This window comes from Notothenia rossii (genome assembly GCF_949606895.1).
Source record: "Notothenia rossii genome assembly, chromosome: 11".
NCBI lineage: Eukaryota > Metazoa > Chordata > Actinopteri > Perciformes > Nototheniidae > Notothenia > Notothenia rossii.
The window spans coordinates 58,091,164-58,103,915 of record NC_136910.1 but is presented as its reverse complement, the minus strand read 5'-3'; the positions used below and the strand labels follow the sequence as shown (position 1 = coordinate 58,103,915).

General features: G+C 37.7%; 1 protein-coding gene across 1 annotated transcript in view; it reads left to right on the top strand.

Moving 5' to 3' along the window:
- Positions 1 to 12,752, top strand: part of myo18b (myosin XVIIIB) — a 56,368-nt gene that overhangs the window by 9,278 nt on the left and 34,338 nt on the right. The window contains exons 6-12 of the mRNA XM_079659985.1: positions 685 to 797; positions 6,354 to 6,515; positions 6,757 to 6,967; positions 7,502 to 7,644; positions 8,962 to 9,062; positions 10,453 to 10,516; positions 10,874 to 11,018. Coding sequence (XP_079516111.1) covers positions 685 to 797; positions 6,354 to 6,515; positions 6,757 to 6,967; positions 7,502 to 7,644; positions 8,962 to 9,062; positions 10,453 to 10,516; positions 10,874 to 11,018 — 939 coding nt within the window. The remainder of the gene's footprint in view (positions 1 to 684; positions 798 to 6,353; positions 6,516 to 6,756; positions 6,968 to 7,501; positions 7,645 to 8,961; positions 9,063 to 10,452; positions 10,517 to 10,873; positions 11,019 to 12,752) is intronic.

Genomic DNA, 12,752 nt, shown 5'->3' with positions numbered 1-12,752 from the left:
ACACACACACACACACACACACATACAATGTATACATCACTTCAGGGGACATTACATTGACTTACATGCATGTCCTGGAGACTTATGACTTACACATGCCTAACCCTAACCAGGTCTTCACCTTAAATGTATGATTCCCCTTATGGGGACGTCCATCATGTCCCCATAAGGGAGGCGAGTCCTCACACATGACTTTGAAAACAGATTGAGGTCCCCATAAGGATAGTAATGCTAGGACACACACACACACACACACACACACACAATACAAATAACTAAATTATAATTTCAAAATCAACAAATGAAATATGTTTATAAAATTAGACTTCTATGTTAGAAATAATGTGAAGAAAAAATTCAGCAAACTTGAGAAGCTGAAAATGTTTTAAAAATAACATGAACAATGTGTAAAATTATATAAAATATATATATATGTTTTTTGTCAATCCATTACTGTAATCGACTGCAAAAATCTTACGTTTAAAATGTGTAAAATAACTGTCAACTGTAGTGGACTTAATTATAAAATATAATAATAATAACACATAATCAATTAACATTGACAAGACATTTCTACAGGTGGCTGGTCACTACATATGCCGTTAGCTGTTATCTTAGATGCAGATTAATTATTATTGTTATTGTTATTATTATTCTCTGATTGGTTGTTTTCCCTGGTTCCAGCCACGCAGCTGAAGCCAGATGAAGGGACTCCTGAACTCCCAGAAGGCCGAGCGAGAGTCAAACTGCAGACGGACGGATCTTTGCACGACGTCACGGAGGACCAAATCCAGAAGGTGAGTCTGGATCTACGTTTTAACATGTTTATATCTTTCAGAGGAGGGAAGTAGTGAAGTACAAACACTTTGCTACTGTACTTAAGTACATTTATCTGGTATCAGTACTTTACTCCACTTCGACTTTTTACTTTGACTTCTTACACTTTGAACACAAATACCTGTACTTTCTACTTCTTACATGTTGAACACAAATACCTGTACTTTCTACTTCTAACATGTTGAACACAAATACCTGTACTTTCTACTTCTTACATGTTGAACCCAAATACCTGTACTTTCTACTTCTTACATGTTGAACACAAATACCTGTACTTTCTACTTCTTACATGTTGAACCCAAATACCTGTACTTTCTACTTCTTACATGTTGAACTCAAATACCTGTACTTTCTACTTCTTACATGTTGAACTCAAATACCTGTACTTTCTACTTCTTACATGTTGAACTCAAATACCTGTACTTTCTACTTCTTACATGTTGAACACAAATACCTGTACTTTCTACTTCTTACATGTTGAACACAAATACCTGTACTTTCTACTTCTTACATGTTGAACTCAAATACATGTACTTTCTACTTCTTACATGTTGAACACAAATACCTGTACTTTCTACTTCTTACATTTTGAACTCAAATACCTGAACTTTCTACTTCTTACATTTTGAACTCAAATACCTGTACTTTCTACTTCTTACATGTTGAACACAAATACCTGTACTTTCTACTTCTTACATTTTGAACTCAAATACCTGTACTTTCTACTTCTCACATTTTGAACTCAAATACCTGTACTTTCTACTTCTTACATGTTGAACACAAATACCTGTACTTTCTACTTCTTACATGTTGAACTCAAATACCTGTACTTTCTACTTCTTACATGTTGAACACAAATACCTGTACTTTCTACTTCTTACATGTTGAACTCAAATACCTGTACTTTCTACTTCTTACATGTTGAACACAAATACCTGTACTTTCTACTTCTTACATGTTGAACTCAAATACCTGTACTTTCTACTTCTTACATGTTGAACACAAATACCTGTACTTTCTACTTCTTACATTTTGAACACAAATACCTGTACTTTCTACTTCTTACATTTTGAACTCAAATACCTGTACTTTCTACTTCTTACATGTTGAACACAAATACCTGTACTTTCTACTTCTCACATGTTGAACACAAATACCTGTACTTTCTACTTCTTACATGTTGAACTCAAATACCTGTACTTTCTACTTCTTACATGTTGAACCCAAATACCTGTACTTTCTACTTCTTACATGTTGAACCCAAATACCTGTACTTTCTACTTCTCACATGTTGAACACAAATACCTGTACTTTCTACTTCTTACATTTTGAACTCAAATACCTGAACTTTCTACTTCTCACATGTTGAACACAAATACCTGTACTTTCTACTTCTTACATGTTGAACACAAATACCTGTACTTTCTACTTCTTACATGTTGAACTCAAATACCTGTACTTTCTACTTCTTACATGTTGAACTCAAATACCTGTACTTTCTACTTCTTACATGTTGAACTCAAATACCTGTACTTTCTACTTCTTACATGTTGAACACAAATACCTGTACTTTCTACTTCTTACATGTTGAACACAAATACCTGTACTTTCTACTTCTTACATGTTGAACTCAAATACCTGTACTTTCTACTTCTTACATGTTGAACACAAATACCTGTACTTTCTACTTCTTACATGTTGAACACAAATACCTGTACTTTCTACTTCTTACATTTTGAACTCAAATACCTGAACTTTCTACTTCTTACATGTTGAACACAAATACCTGTACTTTCTACTTCTTACATGTTGAACTCAAATACCTGTACTTTCTACTTCTTACATTTTGAACTCAAATACCTGAACTTTCTACTTCTTACATTTTGAACTCAAATACCTGTACTTTCTACTTCTTACATGTTGAACACAAATACCTGTACTTTCTACTTCTTACATTTTGAACACAAATACCTGTACTTTCTACTTCTCACATTTTGAACTCAAATACCTGTACTTTCTACTTCTTACATGTTGAACACAAATACCTGTACTTTCTACTTCTTACATGTTGAACTCAAATACCTGTACTTTCTACTTCTTACATGTTGAACACAAATACCTGTACTTTCTACTTCTTACATTTTGAACACAAATACCTGTACTTTCTACTTCTTACATGTTGAACACAAATACCTGTACTTTCTACTTCTTACATGTTGAACACAAATACCTGTACTTTCTACTTCTTACATTTTGAACTCAAATACCTGTACTTTCTACTTCTTACATGTTGAACACAAATACCTGTACTTTCTACTTCTTACATTTTGAACACAAATACCTGTACTTTCTACTTCTTACATTTTGAACTCAAATACCTGTACTTTCTATTTCTCACATGTTGAACACAAATACCTGTACTTTCTACTTCTTACATGTTGAACTCAAATACCTGTACTTTCTACTTCTCACATGTTGAACACAAATACCTGTACTTTCTACTTCTTACATGTTGAACTCAAATACCTGTACTTTCTACTTCTTACATGTTGAACACAAATACCTGTACTTTCTACTTCTTACATGTTGAACTCAAATACCTGTACTTTCTACTTCTTACATGTTGAACCCAAATACCTGTACTTTCTACTTCTTACATGTTGAACCCAAATACCTGTACTTTCTACTTCTCACATGTTGAACACAAATACCTGTACTTTCTACTTCTTACATTTTGAACTCAAATACCTGAACTTTCTACTTCTTACATGTTGAACTCAAATACCTGTACTTTCTACTTCTTACATTTTGAACTCAAATACCTGAACTTTCTACTTCTTACATGTTGAACACAAATACCTGTACTTTCTACTTCTTACATGTTGAACACAAATACCTGTACTTTCTACTTCTTACATGTTGAACTCAAATACCTGTACTTTCTACTTCTTACATGTTGAACTCAAATACCTGTACTTTCTACTTCTTACATTTTGAACTCAAATACCTGAACTTTCTACTTCTTACATGTTGAACACAAATACCTGTACTTTCTACTTCTTACATGTTGAACACAAATACCTGTACTTTCTACTTCTCACATGTTGAACTCAAATACCTGTACTTTCTACTTCTTACATGTTGAACTCAAATACCTGTACTTTCTACTTCTTACATGTTGAACACAAATACCTGTACTTTCTACTTCTCACATGTTGAACACAAATACCTGTACTTTCTACTTCTCACATGTTGAACACAAATACCTGTACTTTCTACTTCTCACATGTTGAACACAAATACCTGTACTTTCTACTTCTTACATGTTGAACTCAAATACCTGTACTTTCTACTTCTTACATGTTGAACTCAAATACCTGTACTTTCTACTTCTTACATTTTGAACTCAAATACCTGTACTTTCTACTTCTCACATGTTGAACACAAATACCTGTACTTTCTACTTCTTACATGTTGAACTCAAATACCTGTACTTTCTACTTCTTACATGTTGAACTCAAATACCTGTACTTTCTACTTCTTACATTTTGAACTCAAATACCTGTACTTTCTACTTCTCACATGTTGAACTCAAATACCTGTACTTTCTACTTCTTACATTTTGAACTCAAATACCTGTACTTTCTACTTCTCACATGTTGAACTCAAATACCTGTACTTTCTACTTCTCACATGTTGAACACAAATACCTGTACTTTCTACTTCTTACATGTTGAACACAAATACCTGTACTTTCTACTTCTTACATGTTGAACTCAAATACCTGTACTTTCTACTTCTTACATGTTGAACTCAAATACCTGTACTTTCTACTTCTTACATTTTGAACTCAAATACCTGAACTTTCTACTTCTTACATGTTGAACACAAATACCTGTACTTTCTACTTCTTACATTTTGAACTCAAATACCTGAACTTTCTACTTCTTACATTTTGAACTCAAATACCTGAACTTTCTACTTCTTACATGTTGAACTCAAATACCTGTACTTTCTACTTCTCACATGTTGAACACAAATACCTGTACTTTCTACTTCTCACATGTTGAACTCAAATACCTGTACTTTCTACTTCTTACATGTTGAACACAAATACCTGTACTTTCTACTTCTCACATGTTGAACACAAATACCTGTACTTTCTACTTCTCTCATTTTGAACTCAAATACCTGAACTTTCTACTTCTTACATGTTGAACACAAATACCTGTACTTTCTACTTCTTACATGTTGAACACAAATACCTGTACTTTCTACTTCTTACATTTTGAACTCAAATACCTGAACTTTCTACTTCTTACATGTTGAACACAAATACCTGTACTTTCTACTTCTTACATGTTGAACACAAATACCTGTACTTTCTACTTCTCACATGTTGAACTCAAATACCTGTACTTTCTACTTCTTACATGTTGAACACAAATACCTGTACTTTCTACTTCTTACATGTTGAACTCAAATACCTGTACTTTCTACTTCTTACATGTTGAACACAAATACCTGTACTTTCTACTTCTCACATGTTGAACACAAATACCTGTACTTTCTACTTCTTACATGTTGAACTCAAATACCTGTACTTTCTACTTCTTACATTTTGAACTCAAATACCTGAACTTTCTACTTCTTACATGTTGAACACAAATACCTGTACTTTCTACTTCTTACATGTTGAACACAAATACCTGTACTTTCTACTTCTCACATGTTGAACTCAAATACATGTACTTTCTACTTCTTACATGTTGAACCCAAATACCTGTACTTTCTACTTCTTACATGTTGAACTCAAATACCTGTACTTTCTACTTCTTACATGTTGAACTCAAATACCTGTACTTTCTACTTCTTACATGTTGAACACAAATACCTGTACTTTCTACTTCTTACATGTTGAACTCAAATACCTGTACTTTCTACTTCTTACATGTTGAACACAAATACCTGTACTTTCTACTTCTTACATGTTGAACTCAAATACCTGTACTTTCTACTTCTTACATGTTGAACACAAATACCTGTACTTTCTACTTCTTACATGTTGAACTCAAGTACCTGTACTTTCTACTTCTCTCATTTCCCAAACAGGCTGGTTCCTTTAGTCTGAATGTGTGTTTGGTGGCGTGATCATTATTATTTAGAGTCATTGCGTGCCTATTGATTTGAACACGATCCGTGTATCCATCATTTCCTGGTCTTCTCTAAAGAAGAGGGACCAATGGAAACGTTGTCATGTTGCCGTTGGTCACCATGGAAACATTCATTAGCTAACAATGACATTATTGTTCTATTAATATAAAGGGAGGTCAGGTACTCTTTAAAACAGCTGCTAGTTATGGGTACTTTTTACTGAAGTACATTTCAAAGCCTCTTTACTTTGACTTGAGTAAAGAAGTTTAGTCAGTACTTCTACTTTCACCAGAGTATTTTTAAACACGAGTATCTGTACTTCTACTTGAGTAAAGGATGTGTGTACTTTGCCATCTCTCCAGGTGAACCCGTCAGAGATGGATCTGTGTGAGGACCTCAGTGATCTGCAGAGTGTGAACGAGTCCTCAGTTCTTCACACTCTGAGCTGCAGAGCCAGAAACAACCAGCCGCTCACACACTCCGGACCTAACATCATCAACCTGTGGCCCCCCATACACAGCAAGGTGCACACACACACAGACACACACACACACACACACACACACACACACACACACACACACACACACACACACACACACACACACACACACACACACACACACACACTCACACTCAGGGCAAAAACTTGTTGAATGTACTTTTTTTTGTATTCTTTAACTTTTTTAGAGCAACTGTTTCAAAACCCAATGTTTCCTAGAATAAATAAATGAATCCTAATTGTTAAATCCTCTCCTCTCTCAGACCCCGAAGTCTCGTCGGGGGGAGTGTGTGTGGGACGCCCCCCCTGCGCTCTCCTCTCTGGTGAAGAGTGTGTACGTGTCGATGGTGGGGACGCGCAGAGACCACAGTGTGTGTGTGTTGGGTCGCAGTGGGACGGGGAAGACCTCGACCAGTCAGAGCTTCACCCTCGCTCTGCTGAGGCAGGCCGGGACCACCGGGGGCAAAGTCACACGTGAGTTAATACGATTTCTAAAAAAATATGTATTTACTTCCTGACTTACTTACTTCCTTAATTACTTACTTACTTCCTTAATTACTTACTTACTTCCTTAATTACTTACTTACTTCCTTAATTACTTACTTTACTTCCTTACTTACTTACTTCCTTACTTACTTACTTACTTACTTACTTCCTTACTTACTTAATTCCTTAATTACTTACTTTACTTCCTTACTTCCTTACTTACTTACTTACTTCCTTCCTTACTTACTTACTTCCTTACTTACTTCCTGCCTTACTTACTTAATTCCTTACTTCCTTAATTACTTACTTTACTTCCTTACTTCCTTAATTACTTCCTTCCTTACTTCCTTACTTCCTTACTTCCTTACTTACTTCCTTACTTACTTACTTACTAACGTACTTGACTTCCTTACTTACTTACTAACTTAATAACTTACTTTACTTCCTTACTCACTTACTTAATTACTTTCCTGACTTACTCACCCTTAGTGCTAACCTTATTTTTGTAACCCTTTCCCCCAGTGGAGCGAGTGCAGGCCATGTTCACGGTCCTGCGGTCGTTCGGATGTGTTTCTTCTCCTCACAGCGACGCCTCCACTCGATTTGCCTCCGTTTTCTCTCTCGACTTCAACCACGCAGGACGGGCAGCGGCCGGACACCTACAGGTGGATATAACACAGAGACACACTTAAAGGTCCCCTATCATACTGTTCTTCATCAATATGTCACAGGTCTCAGATATATACAGAGCCTGTCTCTGATTGGCTGAAACACCAAACAGATCATTGCAGCATTACCCATAATCCCCTCTGTTTCAGCCCTGTTTCCAAAGTGCTGATTCTCTGTCTGTTACTTTAGATGAAAATAAGGAGCCCCTCCCCACGCCACTCTGAGAGATATTTGGTTACAAAGAACTCAATGGTGCTTCAGGTGATAAGGGGGGAGGGGGGGGTTACCTTGGTTGCTGATTGGCTAATGGTTACACAAGCCAACACATCGTTATGACATCATAAAGTGGCCAAAATCTGATCAACTCATTTTCAGACAGGTTTTTATAGAAATGGATCAAAAAGAGAGAGAATCTTTGTTCCTGAAACTTTCAGAGTCTCTTTCCACAGAGGGGACACATGTTGATGTAGAAGAGACATGGAGAAGAGGGGACACATGTTGATGTAGAAGAGACATGAAGAAGAGGGGACACATGTTGATGTAGAAGAGACATGGAGAAGAGGGGACACATGTTGATGTAGAAGAGACATGAAGAAGAGGGGACACATGTTGATGTAGAAGAGACATGGAGAAGAGGGGACACATGTTGATGTAGAAGAGACATGAAGAAGAGGGGACACATGTTGATGAAGAAGAGACATGGAGAAGAGGGGACACATGTTGATGTAGAAGAGACATGGAGAAGAGGGGACACATGTTGATGTAGAAGAGACATGGAGAAGAGGGGACACATGTTGATGTAGAAGAGACATGAAGAAGAGGGGACACATGTTGATGAAGAAGAGACATGGAGAAGAGGGGACACATGTTGATGTAGAAGAGACATGGAGAAGAGGGGACACATGTTGATGTAGAAGAGACATGAAGAAGAGGGGACACATGTTGATGTAGAAGAGACATGGAGAAGAGGGGACACATGTTGATGTAGAAGAGACATGAAGAAGAGGGGACACATGTTGATGAAGAAGAGACATGGAGAAGAGGGGACACATGTTGATGTAGAAGAGACATGGAGAAGAGGGGACACATGTTGATGTAGAAGAGACATGGAGAAGAGGGGACACATGTTGATGTAGAAGAGACATGAAGAAGAGGGGACACATGTTGATGAAGAAGAGACATGGAGAAGAGGGGACACATGTTGATGTAGAAGAGACATGGAGAAGAGGGGACACATGTTGATGTAGAAGAGACATGAAAAAGTGGATTTTGCATAATAGTTGATAAAAAAATTCTTCTGTTCCCCTCCTCAGACGATGATGCTGGACAAATGGAAAGTGTGCACGAAGACGGAGGGCGAGAGCAACTTTCTCGTCTTCAATCAGCTGCTGGCAGGAGTCAGCACAGAGATGAAGTAAATGTTACAAAAAAACTGAACTTAAAGGGGCCCTGTTTCTGCTCTTTTTTAGGTGTATATCAGTATGTAGTGTCTCTACTTTAAAGAGTCCTCTCCTGCTGATGTTCAGGTGTATATCAGTATGTAGTGTCTCTACTTTAAAGAGTCCTCTCCTGCTGATGTTCAGGTGTATATCAGTATGTAGTGTCTCTACTTTAAAGAGTCCTCTCCTGCTGATGTTCAGGTGTATATCAGTATGTAGTGTCTCTACTTTAAAGAGTCCTCTCCTGCTGATGTTCAGGTGTATATCAGTATGTAGTGTCACTACTTTAAAGAGTCCTCTCCTGCTGATGTTCAGGTGTATATCAGTATGTAGTGTCTCTACTTTAAAGAGTCCTCTCCTGCTGATGTTCAGGTGTATATCAGTATGTAGTGTCTCTACTTTAAAGAGTCCTCTCCTGCTGATGATCAGGTGTATATCAGTATGTAGTGTCTCTACTTTAAAGAGTCCTCTCCTGCTGATGTTCAGGTGTATATCAGTATGTAGTGTCTCTACTTTAAAGAGTCCTCTCCTGCTGATGTTCAGGTGTATATCAGTATGTAGTGTCTCTACTTTAAAGAGTCCTCTCCTGCTGATGTTCAGGTGTATATCAGTATGTAGTGTCTCTACTTTAAAGAGTCCTCTCCTGCTGATGTTCAGGTGTATATCAGTATGCAGTGTCTCTGCTTTAAAGAGTCCTCTCCTGTTGATGTTCAGGTGTTTATCAGTATGTGGTGTATCTACTTTAAAGAGTCCTCTCCTGCTGATGTTCAGGTGTATATTAGTGTGTAGTGTCTCTACTTTAAAGAGTCCTCTCCTGCTGATGTTCAGGTGTATATCAGTATGTAGTGTCTCTACTTTAAAGAGTCCTCTCCTGCTGATGTTCAGGTGTATATCAGTATGTAGTGTCTCTACTTTAAAGAGTCCTCTCCTGCTGATGTTCAGGTGTATATCAGCATGTAGTGTCTCTACATTAAAGAGTCCTCTCCTGCTGATGTTCAGGTGTATATCAGTATGTAGTGTCTCTACTTTAAAGAGTCCTCTCCTGCTGATGGTCAGGTGTATATCAGTATGTAGTGTCTCTACTTTAAAGAGTCCTCTCCTGCTGATGGTCAGGTGTATATCAGCATGTAGTGTCTCTACATTAAAGAGTCCTCTCCTGCTGATGTTCAGGTGTATATTAGTATGTAGTGTCTCTACTTTAAAGAGTCCTCTCCTGCTGATGTTCAGGTGTATATTAGTATGTAGTGTCTCTACTTTAAAGAGTCCTCTCCTGCTGATGTTCAGGTGTATATTAGTATGTAGTGTCTCTACTTTAAAGAGTCCTCTCCGGCTGATGTTCAGGTGTATGTATGTTTTCCTCTTCAGGACGGAGCTGCAGCTGCACCAGCTTCCTGAGACAAACTCTTTTGGGATCGTTCATCCAACCAAGGTGCAGTAAGGCTTTCAGATTCACATTTAGAATCAAAATCTGAGGTTTTGAGAGAGGAGATGAGACTCAGCTCTGCTGCCTGTCTTTGTTTGCTTGTTCGTAGATACAACTATAAAACTTTTTACAAAAAACATTAAACAAAACACAACATCATTTGAAAAGTGAATTTAGCAGTGTGTTGACCGTGTGTGTGTGTGTGTGTGTGTGTGTGTGTGTGTGTGTGTGTGTGTGTGTGTGTGTGTGTGTGTGTGTGTGTGTGTGTGTGTGTGTGTGTGTGTGTGTGTGTGTGTGTGTGTGTGTGTGTGTGTGTGTGTGTGTGTGTGTGTGTGTGTGTGTGTGTGTGTGTGTGTGTGGCAGGTGGAGGACAGACAGCGAGCCTCCGTCTCTTTCTCTAAGCTTCAGTCAGCGATGGACACTCTGAGTTTCTCCGCCTCAGAGCAGAAGGCCATATGGCACGTTCTGGCTGGGATATACCATCTGGGAGCTGCGGGGGCCTGTAAAGGTACCGCCTGGTTATTATCACACTTTATTACACCACTTAGTTGAATACTCGATTCTGATTGGTCAACAGAGATGTCAAAAGTACACACATACTTTAGTCAAGTAGAAGTACAGATACTCGTGTTTACAAATACTGTAAAGCAGTGGTTCTCAACTGGTCAGGCCCGGACCCACTTTTTAATTGGTCAATAAATCGCGACCCAAACATTTTGAAGCACTCAAATCTATTCAACAAAAAATCGTGCTGTAATATACGCTTTTCAGCATATCATAGTAATTAAAGTGAAGTACAGTATATCCCTTCACAGAACTAAAGTATGCTTTTAAAAAATGTCTATGAGATGATGGAATCAAAGCTGAACTGTATAAAAAGGCACACATGCTGAAAACCCATCCCCATTTTATGCCATTGTTTGTGTTTCACTTTGTTCTGACAGCTTGCTGCTCCTCACAGAGAGAAGAGCAAAGAGGAGAGAGTCTGTGTGAATTACTTTGTGGGTAAGGGTAGATAGCCCCCATTGTTCTGTGACCTGTCAATCATCAAACCGGGGGTCATACTTCATTATGTGTTCATTTTTATCTGAAGTTGTACCCATGGATGTATAAAGAATAGTTCTACCGCAAAGTTATTCTCCGTGGGGACTTCCGGCAACAATCTTGATTCTGATTGGCCAGAAGACTCGAACAAACATCAGCAAAGATGTTTTATTGAGAAGATGATCACTACGTGACTAGTGGTCTCCGGTACTTCCAGTACAACGCCTACTGCATGCACAGTGTTAGAAAATCGTGCCTTCAAAATAAAAGTTGGACTTTTTTCCCCCAAAAGAAAAAAAAAATTCTATTTTTTTTCCAATTTTTTTTTCTTAACTCACACATCCGACCCACTCGAAACGGGTCCGTGAAACACTTTTGTGTCACGACCCACCGGTTGAGAACCACTGCTGTAAAGTACTGACTAAACTTCTTTACTCAAGTCAAAGTAAAGAGGCTTTGAAATGTACTTCAGTAAAAGTACCCATAACTAGCAGCTGTTTTAAAGAGTACCTGACCTCCCTTTATATTAATAGAACAATAATGTCATTGTTAGCTAATGAATGTTTCCATGGTGACCAACGGCAACATGACAACGTTTCCATTGGTCCCTCTTCTTTAGAGAAGACCAGGAAATGATGGATACACGGATCGTGTTCAAATCAATAGGCACGCAATGACTCTAAATAATAATGATCACGCCACCAAACACACATTCAGACTAAAGGAACCAGCCTGTTTGGAAAATGAGAGAAGTAGAAAGTACAGGTATTTGAGTTCAACATGTGAGAAGTAGAAAGTACAGGTATTTGAGTTCAACATGTGAGAAGTAGAAAGTACAGGTATTTGTGTTCAACATGTAAGAAGTAGAAAGTACAGGTATTTGAGTTCAACATGTGAGAAGTAGAAAGTACAGGTATTTGTGTTCAACATGTAAGAAGTAGAAAGTACAGGTATTTGTGTTCAACATGTAAGAAGTACAAAGTACAGGTATGTGGGTTCAACATGTAAGAAGTACAAAGTACAGGTATTTGGGTTCAACATGTAAGAAGTAGAAAGTACAGGTATTTGGGTTCAACATGTAAGAAGTAGAAAGTACAGGTATGTGGGTTCAACATGTAAGAAGTACAAAGTACAGGTATTTGGGTTCAACATGTAAGAAGTAGAAAGTACAGGTATTTGAGTTCAACATGTGAGAAGT